Source organism: Podarcis muralis, chromosome Z (genome assembly GCF_964188315.1).
Source record: "Podarcis muralis chromosome Z, rPodMur119.hap1.1, whole genome shotgun sequence".
In the NCBI taxonomy this organism is placed as follows: Eukaryota; Metazoa; Chordata; class Lepidosauria; order Squamata; family Lacertidae; genus Podarcis; species Podarcis muralis.
The window spans coordinates 20,740,826-20,759,629 of record NC_135673.1 but is presented as its reverse complement, the minus strand read 5'-3'; the positions used below and the strand labels follow the sequence as shown (position 1 = coordinate 20,759,629).

The 18,804-nt window shown below is 48.1% G+C and overlaps 1 protein-coding gene across 4 annotated transcripts in view; it reads left to right on the top strand.

Moving 5' to 3' along the window:
* Positions 1–13,010: 13,010 nt before the first annotated feature.
* OPHN1 (oligophrenin 1) overlaps positions 13,011–18,804 on the top strand; it is a 115,000-nt gene continuing 109,206 nt past the window's right edge. For 2 of the 4 annotated variants that reach the window (XM_077922733.1, XM_077922732.1), the window contains exons 1-2: positions 13,011–13,219; positions 13,955–14,113. In XM_077922733.1, the coding sequence (XP_077778859.1) occupies positions 13,960–14,113 (154 nt within the window). In that variant the 5' untranslated portion in view covers positions 13,011–13,219; positions 13,955–13,959. The remainder of the gene's footprint in view (positions 13,220–13,954; positions 14,114–18,804) is intronic. The other 2 variants (XM_077922736.1, XM_077922735.1) reach the window with 1 other exon arrangement.

The following is an 18,804-nucleotide window of genomic DNA, read 5'->3' as shown; positions in this document are numbered from 1 at the left end:
TGTTTGCATAAGGGTCATATTACAATGGTTTGTTGCTCGTCTACTCCAGCAGATATGCTACTGGCACCAGGAAGCAAAAAGGCAAGGTATGCTAACAAGGACTGCCATGCCGTCACCAACTGTTGTTGCTCAGCCGAGCTGACAGTTGGCCAGGCTGATGGGTCTGAACACCGAAAATTTTATGTCACCGTGACTATTGAGGGCAAAACATGCAACATGGAAGTTGACACGGGCTCTGCCATGTCCATCGTCTCTTGGAGTACCATCAAAAGGTTGATTCCCAAATTATCTAAGAAACAACTGGACTCTACCTACCTGCATTTGAGGGATTATCAGGGAAATAACATTCCGGCTGTAGGTGTGGGCAAGTTCAAAGTGACCTTCAAGGACTTTTTGGGACCGCTGAAGTTAGTCATGGTAGATGGGAATCGGCCCAGCCTACTGGGACTGGACTGGTTTGTGTCCCCAGGGTTGGAAATCACAAGCATCCAAAGTGTTTCGCAATCAGAAATAGATGCTGTCGTCACGAAGTTTTCGGAAGAATTCAATGGAACCTTGGGACAGTATGTGGGGTTGCCCATATCCTTTAACCTCGATCCGCTAATCACACCCATCAGAGTCAAGCCTCAATGCATACCATTTGCACTTAAGCCTAAGGTGGATGAACAACTAGACAAGCTGATTGCACAGGGGGTTCTGGAACCCGTACACAAAGCTAAGTGGGAGACTCCCATCATGACGCCCTTCAAGCCTGACAGGTCAGTAAGCATCTGTGCTGACTATAAGTGCACGATAAACAAGGCGCTCCAACACCATGCGTACCCCGTCCCTGTCATCCAACACTTACTACACTCACTGGGAAAGGGCAAGGTTTTTGCGAAACTCGACCTTGCTCAGGAATACCAACAGCTGCCCGTAGATGACGCCACTGCCAAGGCACAGACAATCGTCACTCACCATGGGGCCTTCCGTTGTCGTCGGCTGCAGTTTGGAGTCAGCGTAGCACCAGGAATTTTCCAGAGCTTAATGGAGCGGCTCCTACAGGGTCTGCCTGGTGTTGTACCCTACTTCAGTGATGTGCTTGTCTCAGTGGGAACAATACAACAGGTTTTTGATCAGCTGCAGGCTGTCCTGACCAGGTTCCAAGAAGCAGGTCTCAAAGTAAAGAGGGGAAATGCCAGATTGCTGTACCGCAAGTCGAGTTCCTGGGATACCTGGTTAACAGCTCTGGCATTCACCCCACGGAAGCAAAGGTCAAAGCTATACAACAGGTTCCCGAACCACAAAACAAGGACTTGTAGGCCTTTTTAGGTCTATTGAACTTCTATAACATGTTCCTGCCACACAAAGCGATCGGTGCTGAGCCACTCCATCAGGCCCTGGCAGCTTGGCTACCTCTCCAGTGATACTTCGGCATTCTGGACCCATATACATCCAGCCTACCTGAAGGATTGTGCAGTATTATGTACCTGTACTTCTAATCAAACCTGTGGCTAGCTTATATGGTATATGGTTGTAACAATTAAGGATTTGGGGGGGGGGGCTAACACCTCATCTAGGTGGGGGAGGGGTGTTATGTATTAAGATTAACTGCAGTTCTCACTCAGGGCCACCAGTATCCAAATGAAGGATTGAGAACTGTCGCTCACTGATTGGTTAGCTAGTTGGGAGTTGTTACTGTTATAAGTAGGGACGCGGGTGGCGCTGTGGGTAAAAGCCTCAGCGCCTAGGACTTGCTGATCGAAAGGTCGGCGGTTCAAATCCCCGCGGCGGGGTGCGCTCCCGTTGCTCGGTTCCAGCGCCTGCCAACCTAGCAGTTCGAAAGCACCCCTGGGTGCAAGTAGATAAATAGGGACCGCTTACTGGCGGGAAGGTAAACGGCGTTCCGTGTGCTGCGCTGGCTCGCCAGATGCAGCTTTGTCACGCTGGCCACGTGACCCGGAAGTGTCTCCGGACAGTGCTGGCCCCCGGCCTCTTGAGTGAGATGGGCGCACAACCCTAGAGTCTGTCAAGACTGGCCCGTACGGGCAGGGGTACCTTTACCTTTACCTTTACTGTTATAAGTTACTTAGTATTATATAAAGCAGCCAGCTAGGCTGCAGTGTGTCAGACTCCAGGAGCAGTTCTAACTGCTGTAATAAAGAGCTGTGAATCTATCAGAGCTGTGTCCTTCGTCCATCTTCCCCACTATTTAACAGAGAGTCAGACTTGTTGGTGGCTTTCTTGAGGGTTTGATGACTCTGCCTTTTTTTCACAAGGGCACATTCCCAGGCGATTTCCTGGCCAGGAATAATGCTGTCTGCTTAAAAAAATCTAGCCACTTCACTGAATCCGGAGATTTTAGGGGAGTCTTGCTCTCCAACTTATAACAATACTTTTATTTCCACTACAGTTGCTTGTCAATATGGGGGAGACCCTGAGTGATAGTAGCTGAACAGGTCTGCACAACTTGCGTAACCCACCAAGCTGCACATCTACCAGCACTGTGCTATGGCTTACTAGAGCAGAGGAGGAATCTAGTTTGCATTTCTACTTGAATCCCAAGTTCCACCACCCTGGTGCAAAAGACAGACACTAAATCATTTTCAAGTGATCATTTCTTGCTTGCTTGCTTGCATTTTTATCCCACCTTTTTTGTCCAAGGAGCTGAAGGCAGAGTTATTCCCCTCTTCATTTAATCTCAACAACAGCCCCGAAATAAGTTAGGCTGAGGGGCAGAGACTGGCCTCCAGGGTTACCCAGTGAACTTCATGGCTGAGTGGGGATTTGAACTTTGGCCTCTCCCAGGCCGCAGGTCCCAGTTCAACACTCTAGCCACCACTGGCTCTCACCTGGTGCTCTGTGGAAGGTTTAAACCTGGAAGGAACGATGCAGCCACAAGTCCACCACTGGCCTTTGCATGCTAAGACTTCAAGCCTGAATCTAAGAAGACACCTGCACCAGACATTTCAAACACCATGATACCACTTTAAACAGTCATGGCGTTCCCCCACAGAATCCTGGGAAATGGAGTGTGCTAAGGATGCTGAGAGTTGTTAGGAGGCCAATTTTCTCCTCCCAGGGTTACAATTCCCTGCGGAGAGGGATTGATTGCTAAACCAGTCTGAGGATTATAGTTCTGGGAGCAGAATAGGGGGTTCGTTTGTCTTTAGCTGCTTAGGCTTGAATGTGGGGAATCCCAGGTTCAAATCCCAGCTAGGAGGCTCACTGCTTCTCAATTATTCGTTTATTTTTTTAAAAAAGTTTATTCAAATTTATGCAAATCAAAAATAGAAAAAAACCAGTACCATAATATACCGTATTTTCGCTCTATTAGGTGCACCGGAGGATTAGATGCACCTAGTTTTTAGGGGAGGAAAACAAGAAATAAGAAAGCAACGCAAAGCATCCTGAGCAAAGAGGGACCGCTCCTCCATCTTCGCTCAGGAGGCTTTGCTGGGCTATCCCTGAAGCCAGGAGAGCAAGCGGGATCGGTGCGCACCGATCCCTCTTGCCCTCCTGGGTTCAGCGAAAGCAAGCCTACTGGCTTTCCTCCCGCAAGAGCTGCACGCTCTTTAAAGGGAGCGCAGCTCTTGGGGGCTTTTCTGGGAGGTAGGGGAAGGGACAGAGCCGCACGCTCTGTCCCTTCCCCCACCTCCCGCAAAAGCCAGGCATAGCCGCACGAGGCCTCCACAGGGCAGCGGGATGAAGGCTCCCTGCTGCCCTGCGGAGGCTTCGCGCGGCTAAACCAGAAGCTAGAACAGCCAGCGGGATCGCAGCGCTTGGCTGCACAAAGCCTCCCCAGCCCGGAAGAGGCTGCGCGCAGCTATCCCATGAGCCAAGACAGCCAGTGGGATCGATCCCCGCTCACTGTCCTAGCTTCTTGTTTAGCTGCACGCAGCCTCTACCGGGCAGAGACCCTTCATCCCCTGCCCGGGAGAGGCTGCACGCAGCTAAGGCTCCCCCAAGAGCGCATGGAGAGTGTGTGTGGCTCTTGGGGGCTTTTCCCCGAGGAGGGCAGCCCTTCTCCCTCCTCAGGGAAAAGCCTCCAAGAGCTGCACACACGCTCTACGTGGCTCTTTAAAGGGAGCACGGCTTTTGGGGAAGCCTTAGCTGCGCGCAGCCTCCCGCCCGCATTCGCTCCATAAGATGCACACACATTTCCCTTTACATTTTAGGAGGGGAAAAGTGTGTCTTATAGAGCGAAAAATACGGTAAACTACATAAATGCACATTTACAACTCAGATTAGAGGCATATGTCCTGTCAGCTGATGCAGGAGTGCCAACTTGAATAAAATATTGGGGTGGCCCAGGTAAGCAATGCCCCCACATAACTGATCACATGACACGGCACATACACATCATTTGAATGACAATTGCCATCAACTTTGGGGTGGGGCAGGCTGAAGATACCTTGGCACCTATGAGTTGGCTGCTATAAGTTAATGTACGTATATTGAAAGAAGAAGAAGCAAATCTTAATCTTCCTTTGGATCCTTCTCTTAGCTGAAAATTAAATTCCAGCTAACAGATGCCGAGAAAATATTGCATATGATTGTCATGGGCCTGATATTTAGATACTACTCAAAATTCCACAAGCATCTGAAACGTTAGCTAATGCGAATAGGCTTTGAAAGAGGATTTAGGAATTTTCATGAGAAGGCTGTCAATGGCTGGTAGCCATAATGACCATGCTCTGGGTCCGTGGTCAGAGTTAGTGATGCTTCTGAATGCCAATTGCTGAAAGCCACAGGAGTAGACGAGTTGCTCTCAGGCTCAGGTCCTGCTTCAGGTTTCCCTCTGGGGCATCCAGTTGGCCCCCGTGAGAACAAGATGCTGGACTAGGTGGGTCCCTCCTGGCCTGATCCAACAGGTTCTTCTGATGTTCTTATGCAATGATGCCAACAGTAACCAACTATTCACATATTAAAGAACAGATACAGTGGTACCTCAGGTTAAGAACTTAATTCGTTCTGGATGTCTGTTCTTAACCTGAAACTGTTCTTAACCTGAGACACCACTTTAGCTAATGGGGCCTCCCACTGCCGCCATGCCGCCACCGCACAATTTCTGTTCTCATCCTGAAGCAAAGTTCTTAATACGAGGTACTATTTCTAGGTTAGTGGAGTCTGTAACCTGAAGCATCTTTAACCCAAGGTACCACTGTACAATCATATAACAGATTTGAGCTGAACTGGTCAGGGTTCATTCAATTTACTAAGTGTTGCAAAATCAAACCACATGCATGTATTGCCTCACAACTTAATTGCCTCTGCAAGGTCACTGTGACAATAATATCAAACCAAAGACCAGCTCAGGACAGTTTTCCATCTGAGGCAAAGGACATGATTGCGTCCCCAACACATTCCAGGTCCAGATGCTGCCCAGGCAGGCAACTGAACCTTGCCTGAACACTGGTAATGGGATCATTGCCTTCTTCCCTGGCACCTGAGAGCAGCAGGGTCGCTTACGGGGCACAGGGTTTACGGGGCACATGACAAATTCATCTCTGTACTCTGGTATCATGACTCCCTGCCCCACAACATCTGACACTCTGGCTAATCTTAATTGTCTGTATATGTGGAGGAGGCAAGCAGGAGAAGTAAAGTTAGCCCTGCACTCTCCACACCCTGCCCAACGTGCCCATGCATGAAATGGTTTTTCTCTATCCGTTTTAGCCAGTGGTGAACTAGTGGCTATAGTTTAAGACCAGGACTGCAAGACCAGGGTTTGAATCCCCCACTCAGCCATGGGACTCTCATCCTATCTTACCTCACAGGGCTGTTACGAGGATGAAATAGGGACAAGGATAACTACGTACGCCGTCTTTAGCTTCTTGGGGGGGGGGGAGGTGGGATGCAAATGCAATACACCGATAAATACCGTAAATAGTTGTCTCTGCAAATTCTGCTTGATCATTCTTCCTTCCTTATTTATTTATGCAAATTGATAATTTAGATTATGCCAGGGAGATTATTCTTTTTAACCACCAGAGGGTGCCCTACTACTACAGCCTTTGAGGGATAGATGCCTGTGTGACTGGGAAATAGATCTAGAGACAGATGTTCACCTCTAACTAAACAGGGGTTAGTTTTTTTAAAAGGTTTGCAACATAAAATACTTGTGAACAGAGGCAATTGCAAGGATGTCTATGCAACAGCAGAGCAATGTAGTAGAGATACAGCTTTTTAAAAAAATCAGTCAGCTAATTAAAAGAGAATGCACATATTAATCAGATAGCAGTTTTGTTAAAAATAAAAATAAAAAATTCTATTCAAGTTCTTATTGAATACTATAATTGTTAGGCACCAACTCAGAAGAAAAAAGCAAGCAGTGGTTGGGACATGATACAACGGCACAAGACTGTGCCGGTGTGGTGCTGTGGTTAGAGTGTTGGACTAGGTCCTGAGAGAGACTAAGGTTCAAATCCTCCCACTCAAGCCATGAAGCTCATTGAGTGTGACTTTGTGGGGCAGTCACTCTCAACCTAAACTACCTCACACTCAAGTTTATTGCGCACAAGATGTGATTGCACTGCATTGCAATTGTACTGTGGTACCTCGGGTTACATACGCTTCAGGTTACAGACTCCACTAACCCAGAAATAGTATCTCGGGTTAAGAACTTTGATTCAGGATGAGAACAGAAATCACGCGGTGGCAGCAGGAGGCCCCATTAGCTAAAGTGGTGCTTCAGGTTAAGAACAGTTTCAGGTTAAGAACATACCTTCAGAACAAATTAAGTTCTTAACCCGAGGTACCATTGTAATTGGTATTTGTCAATTTGATATAAATTTCCTTGTATTATTCATATATTGTTGTTATAGTCATGTGTCTTTCAGCACTTTTTGTGGTTGTTCTGTATAGAATTGTGCCCTTAGACATGATTTTTTTTCGGGACAGCAGAAGTTACATCTGGTTGGGATTGCTGCAATTCAGCAGTGCTATTGTGCGTCTCTGAGATCTTGCTCAGCTCTTGCAAAGTATCCTGTTTGGCTTGTGTCCACCCTGTCAGCCTCCAAGGCCCATAAGCAGTAAATTCAAACTCACTTTCAGAAAGAGGATATTCATGTCAACCAGTTTACTTCCTCTTTCCTCAGCTGGGAAAAAAAAAAAACTTATAAATTTGTAAACAAAGGAGTTTTGTCTGAAGTTCTACCTTGACAGATGGTTCCAAGTACTTGCAATTCCAGGGAAGACATAACAGTCAAAACTTTGGCATGAAAAGCTGTTAGGTTTTGGATAATTATTTTGTGGTTACAATAACCATGCATACAATGCTTTTAGGAATAGGAAATGAGCATGAATGGGAAGACTACTGAACTAAGACAACCCATATATTTTATTCCAGAGAATTCTTAGTGCTAAGCCAGTGGTTCCCAAATTCTTTTGGGCCTCTGCCCCCTTGGTTCTATAAATTCATCCCCAGTTTCTGTCCTCCAACCCCCCCCCCCCCCCAGATTACCAGATTATGAAAAGCATTCTTCAGAATGGCAGTTTGAACAACCTATTAAGGAAGGCAATAACATAATAACATTGGAAACAGTAACAATTCATTGCATATTTATTCAAAATCCAATATTTTTGTTGTTGTTTAATTACCATATTTTTCCGTGTATGACACCCCCATGTATTAGATGCCCCCTATTTTTGGGGACTCCGAATTAAGAAAACACCCCTCAGCACTACAGGTGTAAAAGACGAGCCCCAATTTTAAACCTATTTTTTTGGTAAAAAAAACCCCAGTCTTATAAACGGAAAAATACGGTAATGCAACAAAATTTATGACCTTGATCCTGTGATATCAGCTCTTCAAAATCTGATAGTCACCTAAGATGTTCTGAATGCAGAACAGGGGCTCTGCCATAGCAAGCACAGTCCAGAACATGCAGCTATTTTTCTTTTTAGTGTGTTGTACTCTGGCATAGTGAATTAACTTTAGCAGCACCCAGACTCATCTCCACCCTTCGTCCCTTAGACTGGGAAAAATCCTGTGTAGGCCTATGTTGGGAGTCCTGACAGGGAGCTGTACAAAATTAAGTTAAGTTGCCAAGCAGAATTGTGCAGCCTGGATTCAACAGTATTTGATGAATTTAGTCTGTTGTTATTGCAACTGTTTGACGTCTTAAATTATCGTTGTTAATTTTTCTGGTTGATAATTTATTGTTTTATCTTTTTTGTGAAATGTTTTGAGAGCCCCCCCCCCCTTTTTTTTACAGTTAACTAGTTATCGGTATATAGATTTTATGAAACAAAACAAAACAAATGAAAACAATAAAGAGTTGACAGTCAACACTTTGGCCTTCAATAAAGGCCTCCCTCTTAAGGGAGTTCTTTATTTTAACTTAAAAGTTTCTTGGATTACCCACCTTCTTGGTTGGATCAATCTGTATGTAACCTATAACAAAAAGGGAGGGAAAGGTTATCAACATTTTATTTTGGTTGTTTTGTCGTTTTGTTGTTAAAATAAAACCGGGGGTGGAGTGGGTGGGATACTTGCCATTGTGTATATTTCCACACAGAACAGTGGGGTAGGGAAATGACTCTAGCTGATTTTGAAGCTGCAATAATTACAGAGAATAGTGAACTGAGATGGAAAGAACCAAGAGAGCTGAGTTTTGCAGGGCCTGAGTGAAGCAAACAGTCTGTAATCTCCAAAACTTCTCATTTTATAATGCACACTGGTTCCCAATGCCAGGGACATACAAAGTGTGTCTCCAACGGAAACAGCAAGGAAGATGGGCCAGATATCTGAGGCCATCTGCACAGGGACGCGGACTTATAAAAAATATTGGGGGGGCCCGGGAAAGCTCATGAATAATAAATAAGCTCATGAATATGCAAATAAAGTGGCACCGCCTCCTCGTGAGCGAATAGGGGAGAGCGTGCTGCGCCTATTAATCAGCTCCAAAGGAAATTGGGTGGAGCTTTTGCTCGGGAGGGAGGGCAGGAGGCATGCAGCCCGCCCCTCCCTGTGCATTTTGGGCTGGGGGAGGGGCGGCGATGGCGCTCTGCTGGAGGGGCGCCGGAGATTATTGGGGGGGCGGAGCCCCCCCAAACGAATTTTTGAGGGGGCTCGGGCCCCCTCAAGCCCCATGGAGTCGGTGCCTATGCATCTGCAGCAGCCCAGAGTTAAAAGCCTCCACACAGAGAAAACATTTCCGTCCAACCAAAGCCCAACTGAAACAATTGGTGAATGGGCCAGCTGTTGATGAAGGGTTTTGTCTTTTTGCAGATAAAGTTGCTTGCTAGGCTTAAGAATAGCCTCAGCGCCTAGGGCTTGCCGATCGAATGGTCGGCGGTTCGAATCCCCATGGCGGGGTGCGCTCCTGTTGCTCGGTCCCAGCGCCTGCCAACCTAGCAGTTCGAAAGCACCCTCGGGTGCAAGTAGATAAATAGGGACCGCTTACCAGTGGGAAGGTAAACGGTGTTCCGTGTGCTGCGCTGGCTCACCAGATGCAGCTTGTCACGCTGGCCACGTGACCCGGAAGTGTCTGCGGACAGCGCTGGCTCCCGGCCTCTTAAATGAGATGGGCGCACAACCCTAGAGTCGGACACAACTGGCCCATACGGGCAGGGGTACCTTTACCTTTTTATGCTTAAGAATAGGATTCTTGTGAGAACTGGTTCAAAAGCAAAGCAAGGTAAGTTTTTAATGGAGGAGGATTAACTCTAGAAAAAGCTATCAGGCATCAGCTCAAGCTCATAATTGCTCCCAAATAGCACATGAAAGTGCATTGCTGGGGCTCAGGACCTGCACATGATAAAAACAAAGAGCCAAAGTGGCTATGCTCTGCCTCCACACTTGGAGGCTGTAATGCTCCTGAGTATTAGTGGTTGGAGGGATGCGGATGGCGCTGTGGGTTAAACCACAGAGCCTAGGACTTGCCGATCAGAAGGTGAGCTCCCGTAGCTCGGTCCCTGCTCCTGCCAACCTAGCAGCTCGAAAGCACGTCAAAGTGCAAGTAGATAAATAGGCACCACTCCAGCGGGAAGGTAAACGGCGTTTCCATGCGCTGCTCTGGTTCGCCAGAAGCGGCTTAGTCATGCTGGCCACATGACCCGGAAGCTGTACGCCGGCTCCCTCGGCCAATAAAGCGAGATGAGTGCCGCAACCCCAGAGTCGGCCACGACTGGACCTAATGGTCAGGGGTCCCTTTACCTTTTTATTAGTGGTTGGAGGGGGAGTGTGACCTTGTGCTCAGATCCTGCTTGCCCATAAACTCCAGCATCCTGTAATCTCTGTGGACACATTACTGCCTCCAACTACGGAGGCAGATCAAAGCCATCATGGCCAGTAGCCGTTGATAGCGTTGTGCTCCTCCATTCATGAATTTGTCCAATCCCTTTTAGAGCCATTCAGGTTGGTGGTCACCACTGCCTCCTGTGAGAGGAAATGCTCAGCTTCATTGGCTGTCTATGAGTTTGAATGTTATGAGAGTAAGAAAACTTCTCTCACTCCCATTGTCTCCATGCCACGCATACTTTTATAAGCTCTCTAAACGTGCAGCCCTATACAGCCTCCCCTGGGGATAACCCCTCCTGAACACAGCAGGTATTAATCTGGAGGAAGCATCCACGGGATTATCATTTAGGCTACCTAAAACTATGTGGAACCTGATTCAGTAGTGAACTCGAGAGAGGAAAGATGCAGAGCCGAACCCTTCCATACCCTCTCCGCCCACACTCTGGAGCAAGCAGAACTCCGTTTTTGCTCGCCAGCTGGTAGGAGAGGCGGGGCTGGGGAGAGACCGGCGAGAATTTCATTCCCGATGAGGCAATTGTCAAAACAGATGAACGTGAAGCGGGAGGAATGTGTGTTCAGCAGCTTTGTTATTTTCCTGTTTTCTAAAGAAGTGGGGGGACGACCCCAAGATGTTCTTGTGGAGAGGCACGCGGCCGTCTAAAGGCCTCCCCCCAGTAAGATCATGAAGTCAAGGAGCTTGAAAATTACCAAAATGCATCACTTGAACTAATGCAAAGGACTGGAGAGAAAAACTACAACTCCCACTCGCCCTTGCGCGCAGTACTGCATGCAGAGGTTGAGTGGGCGTGCCGTGTCCCGACCAGCTGTTTGCATTTTCACCTCCAGGGGGTTCCCCCTTCTCCCCGCCCCCCCCTCCCCCGCCCAGCGAAGCTTTTTTGCAGCCTTAAAAGTGGTGGGGGTGGGATTAGAAAGGGACTCCTCCTCTTTCGCAGCTAGAGCTTAGTTTTAACCCTTTTTGCTCCTAAGAAGGCAGTCAGGAAGCATTGGGACCAGATTCTTTCCTGTTGCAGGAGCATCTTATTGGGAAACAGACCCTGCCTTAACCCCTGCAGGATGCTGCTGCTAAAGACTCAAAAGGAGGTTTTCTTACATTTGTCCCTATTGAAAATAATTTTGTTAGCTTGAGCCCAGTTCTCCAAACAGTTAAGGTCATCTTTGAATTCTGATTCTGTCAGTCTAGTTACCCCTCCGAGTTTGGTGTCATCTGTAAATCTGACGAGCATCCCCTCAATTCCTTCATCCAAGTCATTTATAAAGACATTGAGCAACAACGGGCCTAGGACAGAACCCTGCGGCACCCCACTTGTCACTTTTTCCAGGATAACAAGGAACTATTAATGAGTACTCTAGGTTCAGTCCGCCAACCAGCTACAAATCCACGTTCAACCCACCTCTTACCACCTTCCTTGCAAGAATATCATGTCAAAAGCATTACTGAAATCAAGATACACTGTGTCAGAGATTTTGAACCTTTTTGAGTCCACAGCTCCCTTGACCAGCTACGTTCTTTCTGCGGCTCCCCGTGGGGCTCAGGAGCCCAATTATGTCACCCCTTGCCTGCAGAGTTGGCAGCCTCTTACCCTTTTTTGAACACCCTTCCTTGAGGAGTCTTTCCTCAACTTCCTCTCCTCTCCCCTCTTCTTGGGAGTCCCCAGGGCAACCACTGCTGCTGCCCCTGGTCTCTGAACCACCAACCTCCCCCGCTGGCACCATTCACATGCAGAGCTTATAGCCAGGGCTGCTACAATAAACAGCTGTGCAAGCCTTTGGGAGGCAGAGATGCAAGATAGCATCAGAGGAGGGAGGGAAGCAAGGGAAGAGGAACAGAGGCTAACGTTGCCCACGACACCCCTGACCATCATTCAAGGCACCCCAGGGTGCCATGGCACACTGCTTCAAACCCACTGCACTATGCCCACAGCATTCTCCTGACCCATCAAGCTTGTTACTGTATGTACTCCATAAAAAAAAGACTTATCTCACCCTATTCACTTATTTATTGCATTTATATCCAACTTTTTCCTCCAATGGGCTATTCCTCATTTAATACTCACAATAACCCTGTGAGGTAGGCTGAGAGCTGCAGTGACCCAGTGAGTTTAAAGGCTTAAGAGGGATTCATTCGTTCGTTTATTTGGAGCATCTTCGGCTGATCAGGACAAGACAGTCCCTGCCCACAGGCTTACAACCTAAAACCCAAACAAAGCGGGGCACGCAAGGAAAAGGGACGGGGAGGGAAGAGGAAAACCCAAATCCAAACTCAGGCACCATTCTTCTAAAACAATTTCTAAAAATGGGTTATTAATCTCTGCAGGTCTTCACCTTCAGGTGGCAGGCTCGCTTTTCTGCTCCCAATTTCATAGGCAAGAAATACCTGCTCACATTCATTTGGACAGGAAAAAGGCAAGCAAGCAGGTGCGGGGTACCTAAGCTGGCCGATCTCTGGGGAGCAAGTGCGCCTACAATGGTGTCGGGATGTCGCCTTTCCTGCAAAGTCTTTGGCTCAGCCCCCTTGAACCCCGGCTTTTCTGGGTTCCTAGTCTGGCTCTCTAACCACTACCCAGCCCCCACTACCGCCTCCAATGAACTGCATAGTTGCAAAGTCAGAAGGGGTCCCAAGTGACATCTAGCCCACCCCCCTGCATTGCAGGAAGCGACGGTGGAGAAGTCCCGCGAAGCCCCCGGGCTGCGCCTTTAAGGGAAGGGCAGGCGGAGCGGTAAGAGGGCGAGGCGCTGGGCGGGTACGGAAGGAGGCAGGCGAACAAAGCCCAGCCCGTCTCTGGCGCTAGTGGGAGGGGACTTGCAGCTGCGCGCCGGGCTGGATAGTGCTTCTGCGGTCGCCTGCTCCACCTCCAACTGGGTCCATTCAGAGCCGGCGCGGAAGCCCAAGCGGCCGTGGGAGAAGGGAAGAGAAGAGCCAGCCGGCTCCCAGCTGATGCGGCGTCAAGTCGCCGTCTCGCCAGATTTCTCCAGGTAGTTTCTTCCATTTGCTCCCAAATCTTTTTTCTTGCGTCCCTGCGGAGGGCCGTTGGCACCGGCGTAACAACCCCTGCCGGCGCCTGGGGTGCGTGAGTGTTCACGCAACTCCCCCCCACAACCATGGGGACCGGGTATCCAAATGGGCGGGGCGCGACTCCCGAGCAAATGCATCCCTCCCGGCCAGCCCAGAGCTGCTGGAAAAAACAATGCGGGGCGCGCGGGACTCGGGAGGGAAGCCTGCAGGCCGGCGCACGGCAGCTGCACTTCTCCCTGGTGTCCCTTCTAGGTGCCCTCCCGGCGGCGCATCCCGCAGTGTTTTTCCAACGGTGCTGGGCCCGCTCGCGGCCGGGAGGGATGCAGCGGCTGGGGAGACCTGCAGGCCGCGCACCACCCGCGGCGCACCCCGCGGCCCGCCCGCTGGAGGGCGCCCTGCTGTACCGCCCCTCTCTTCCCTTTCTCCGCTATTGCCGTTGGTGGTGAGCAGCCGCCGTTCAGCCCCTGTATTCTCCTCTCCTCCCCCACGGTGGTTTAAGGAGCGCCCTAGCTGGGCTGCCCCCCTTCCACCCCTTCGACGTCTTCCCTCAACAAGGCTGTGATTATAAAGGGAGAATTGCGGGGTGGGGTGGGGGGAGGTTGGGCTTTCTTCTCTCTTTGCAAAATAGAAGCATGACTCTCATCTTTATTGCCCTTCTTTCCATCATCTTCTCCTCCCCCCCTCCGTCAAAAAAGGAGCCATGGGGCACCCTCCGCTGGAGTTCAGCGATTGTTACCTGGACAGCCCTGACTTCAGAGAAAGGCTCAAATGTTACGAGCAGGAGCTGGAGAGGACCAACAAGTTCATCAAGGACGTCATCAAAGATGGGAATGCTCTCATCGGTGCCATCAAAAGTAAGGAGAGCCAGAAAACTCACCTGTATGTGTGTGGAAAAAAGGCCACAAGAGCAGATTCAGGCACAGTTGATCCCCGCTTCCCAGCAGGGGCAGCCCAGATAAAAACATTTGCACTGGGTATAAAATAACGCACCACCTCATTTTTATGCCTATGATAAGTATAATGCAGTGGTACCTCTGGTTGTGTACTTAATCCGTTCCGAAGGTCCGTTCTTAACCTGAAACTGTTCTTAACCTGAAGCACCACTTTCGCTAATGGGGCCTCCCGCTACCGCTGTGCCGCTGGAGCAAAGTTCTTAACCCGAGGTACTATTTCTGGGTTAGCGGAGTCTGTAACCTGAAGCGTATGTAACCTGAAGCGTATGTAACCAGAGGTACCACTGTAATAGCAGTATTTGTTGAGGATCACACAACCATTTTGTTGCGTTCACACAGGGTTTTCTTTAGAAAATCAACAAATGCCCTGCATATCATAAGATGAGACTGCACTGTCAGATTGTCAAAGCACAGGAGCAAATCTTCACATAAGGTCAGAAATGCATAGTTCATTATTCAGAATTGTGCATGCATTGAGCACGAAAAATATATTTTGCTAAGAATTACATAAAACATACCACATTTTTCGCTCGAAGCCTCCTGAGCGCAGCGGGAGCCTCGCTGTGCTCAGGAGACTTCGCGTTGCTTTCGCTGAAGCCAGGAGAGCAAGAGGGATTGGTGCACACCGATTCCTCTTGCTCGCCTGGCTTCGCTTCGCTGGAGAGGCACTGCGCAACTTTCCCTCTCTGCGCAGCACCCCTTCAGCGAAGCAGGAGGAGAAATGGAAGGGGCTTAGTTTCTCCTCCCGCTTTGCTGGAGAAGCACTGAACAGAGAGGGAGAATATTTTTTTTCTTGTTCTCCTCCTCTAAAACTAGGTGCGTCTTATGGTCTGGTGCGTCTTATAGATAAAAAAATAAGGTATGCATGATAGTTAGGCCCCAGGCAGCCCAGTAATTTGTATTGACTGTACTCCCCAGCTTTCAGCTGCTTTTGTTTTCATCAGGATTAAATGCATCAGTGCCTTGAGTGCGTGTGTGTCATTGACCCTGTCTGCACTGTACATTTAGAGCACTTTCATCCCACTTTAAAACAGGCATTGCTTCTTTCAGAGAACATTGCTGAGAGGTGTTACGAGACCCCTATTCCCCTCCTCAGAGCTACAGTTTCCAGTGTGGTGTAATGATCAATCCCTCTTCCCAGGGAACTCAAAGAATTGTAGCTCTGGGAGGGGAATATGGAGGTTACTCCTAACAACTCTTCGTTACCCTTAAACTACACGAGCTAGGATTCTTTGGGGATGCCATGACTGTTTAATGTGGGATAATACTGATTTGAATGTATAGTACAGATTGGTCTTTAAATATACTAGGAGGTAGATTAAGGCTGGTGTTGACTTCCTTGTGTTTGTTTAGGTGTCGCTAGCATAGTGCTGAGGATATTGAATTGTGAATCAGAAGACTTTGGATTGCCAGAGGAGCTCTGCATGTTCTCTTGCAAGCAATATTAAACTTGCAGAAAGAGGCCTTGTGGATGCTCCCTATAAAGACATCCGGTTACTGAGGCTCTCAGAGCAGTTTATGACACAAAACATGATTTAAATGAACCCAGGAATAAACACTTTCCAAACACACCCAGTAAAATCATTGCATGCTGACTCAGTCCTAGGCAGAACATCTCCACGCACTGAACAGTAAAAGTTGCCTTTTAAAATCCTGCTGCCACCCACCATCTCTGCTTTTTCTCGAGTTACAGGAGGTCTCTGCCTAGGAAGCAGGCTCCAAAGGGAGACCTTATTGCTACTGGCTCCAGGTTTAAGTGGGGCTGCTTCTGGTGATTTGTAAGGTGCAGTTCCTTAGAGTTCGCATTCCACAGAACCCCCCCCCCAGCACTCCCCCCCCCCATTGTGTAGGAAGATGCATGTATATTTCAATGCATGGAAAGGGAAATGTGCAAAATGTTATCTAGAAATTGCTCATCGTGCGTTGTGTTGAATAAGCAAGAAACTTATCCACTCCTTCGAAGCAGCAGGAAAGATGAGCTGTGGTGAACGTTTCCTGTGCTGCTGATGACATCTTTATGGAGGAGAGGGCTATTGAAGGCTACTAGCCATGATGGATATGCCCTGCTTCCATGGTTGCAGCCATGCTTCTGAATCCCTGTAGCTGGAAACCACAGGATGGGAAAGGGCTGTTGGGCTCAAATCCTACTTGTGGGTTTCCCATTGGGGCAGCTGGCTGGCCACTGTGAGAACAGGATACTGGTCCCCTTCTCCCTGAGGCTCTTCTTATGTTAGCTTATGTAAGGACACAGGTGGTCCCAAATTCCTATAAAGCAGGTGTGGTCAATTTAAAGCAATGGGCAGGTCAGGAATGCTCCTTTTTACCCCAGTCTTAGTCAGGATCTCCTTTTGTTGCCATTTGAATCCATTGGTTTGGATCCTCCCCTCTGAGCAACAGGAAACTAGCTTCCTCCATCTTCCGAGGGATGGTCCTTCAGATATTTGAAGGTGGCTGTCATATCAATGATTTGACAACATGCTCCTACTCAGTGGTTTCCTATAGATGTTAAAAAGCATGGGTGGAAAAACTCGAACTCTGAGGAATCCCACACTTTGGCCACAGGGCCAAGGAGCAACCCCCAAGCATCACTCCCCAGCTACACAAAGATAAGATGGGGAATGCCAGTAGTACATGTGAAAAGGATCTAGGGGTCCTGGTAGACCACAAACTGAACATGAGTCAACAGTGTGATGCCGCACCAGAAAAGCTATTGCTATTCTGGGCTGCATCAGCAGAAGTCTATAGTGTCCCAAACAAGGGAAGTAATCGTAGTGCTCTATTCTGCCTTGGTCAGACCACACCTGGAGTACTATGTCCAGGAGGATATTGACAAGCTGAAAGGTGACCAAGATAACAGAGGGTCTGGAAACCAAGCCTGATGAGGAATTGTGGATGGAGCTGGGTATGTTTAGCCTAGAAAAGAGAATATAGAGAGGAGAAATGATGGCCACCCTCAAATATCTGAAGGCATATTACATGAAAGATGGAGCAAGCTTGTTTTCTCCTGCTCTGGAGTGTAGGACCCGAACCAATGGCTTCAAGGTACAAGAATGGAGATTCCAACTAAACCTTAGGAAGAACTTTCTGACAGTCAGAATAGTGGTACAGTGGACAGTGGGAGGCAATGGACTCTTCTTCCTTGGAGGTTTTTAAGCCAAGCTTGGATGGCCATTTGTCATGGATGAGCTAGTTGAGGTTCCTGCACTGAAGGGGGTTGGACTGGATGCCCTTCAGAGTCCTTTCCAGCTCTACAATTCTTTGATTCTATGATTCTGTGCAGTGCTTTCCCCCCTAGAAAAATAGGTGCTGATACTCACAATGAAGCTGTTACAGTAAGTGCCACACTTTTTAACAACAAAAAAGAGATGCTGGTACTATGTACCCTTGCATACCCCCTGAAAATAAGCATTTATTCTATGACTTGCAGAGGTTCTCTCACCAGTTGAACTTTCCAAGCTTGGATAACATAAAATTGCTGCACCTTTCCTCAACCCAGTGCCCTCCAGATGTTTTGGAATATAGCATCCCTCAGCCGCAGTCTGCTCCGCCATCTCCATAGTCCATCCTTGCCCTTGGAGACAAAATAATGTTACATATTTATATGCAGTTTAGCAGAACCCCATTGGCTCCATAATGGAGCAAGCTGGGCACAGATGGGGCTTCTGAAATTCTTTATAAAGAGGTACCTTTTGGGGGACTTGATGACCGGGGTTTCCAGAATGCAAGCCTTTTCCAGGTGGTCCGTGGCATGCCTGGATTTGTGGCTGAAGACAGAAGATGGCACTTTAAATATACAGTGGTACCTCAAGTTACAGATGCTTCAGGTTACAGACTCCGCTAACCCAGAAATAGTACCTCGGGTTAAGAACTTTGCTTCAGGATGAGAACAGAAATCGTGTGGCAGCGGGAGGCCCTATTAGCTAAAGTGGTACCTCAGGTTAAGGACGGACCTCCAGAACGAATTAAGTTCTTAATCCGAGGTACCACTGTATTGATTTTTAATAATATTTTTATTGGGTCTTTTATTTTTTTATTGTATTGCAGTTTGAATTCTTTCTATGGAATAAGTGAAAAACAATAACACCAAAAATAAAAGTATAATTAAAAATCATACAGTTGATACAACAGGCAGAAAAATGATGTAAGTGGTCCTCCAAAACCTCCAGCAGTTTTCATGTGGGGATATTTATGGTAAGATAGACATTCAGCATCAAGCTGTATGCAGATGATTCATTGAGCCTTGTTATTCAGAAGCATAGACTGCTGTACTGCGCACTGAGCATGCTTTTTTATGTTTTTGAGCAACTCTGCAGAGGACAAGGGTGTCAGGCTTCTTAGCTTTGCACACAGTGTCCCTCCACTCAGTTGGAAATTAATTATGCTGACTCCCATGTGGCCTTTCACAACGTGATACGTAGGTGTGCTTGTTCCTTTTCAAGTATGCCAATGCTGCAGCCGACTGGTTCAGGCTTTGGGGCTTTGCTGTGCATGCTGAAATTCCCAGGTTCATTCCTCAGCATTTCCAGGATAGACTGAGATCCTGGAAAGTCACTGCAGATTAAATCCAAGGCTTGCGATGCAAATTCTGAGGG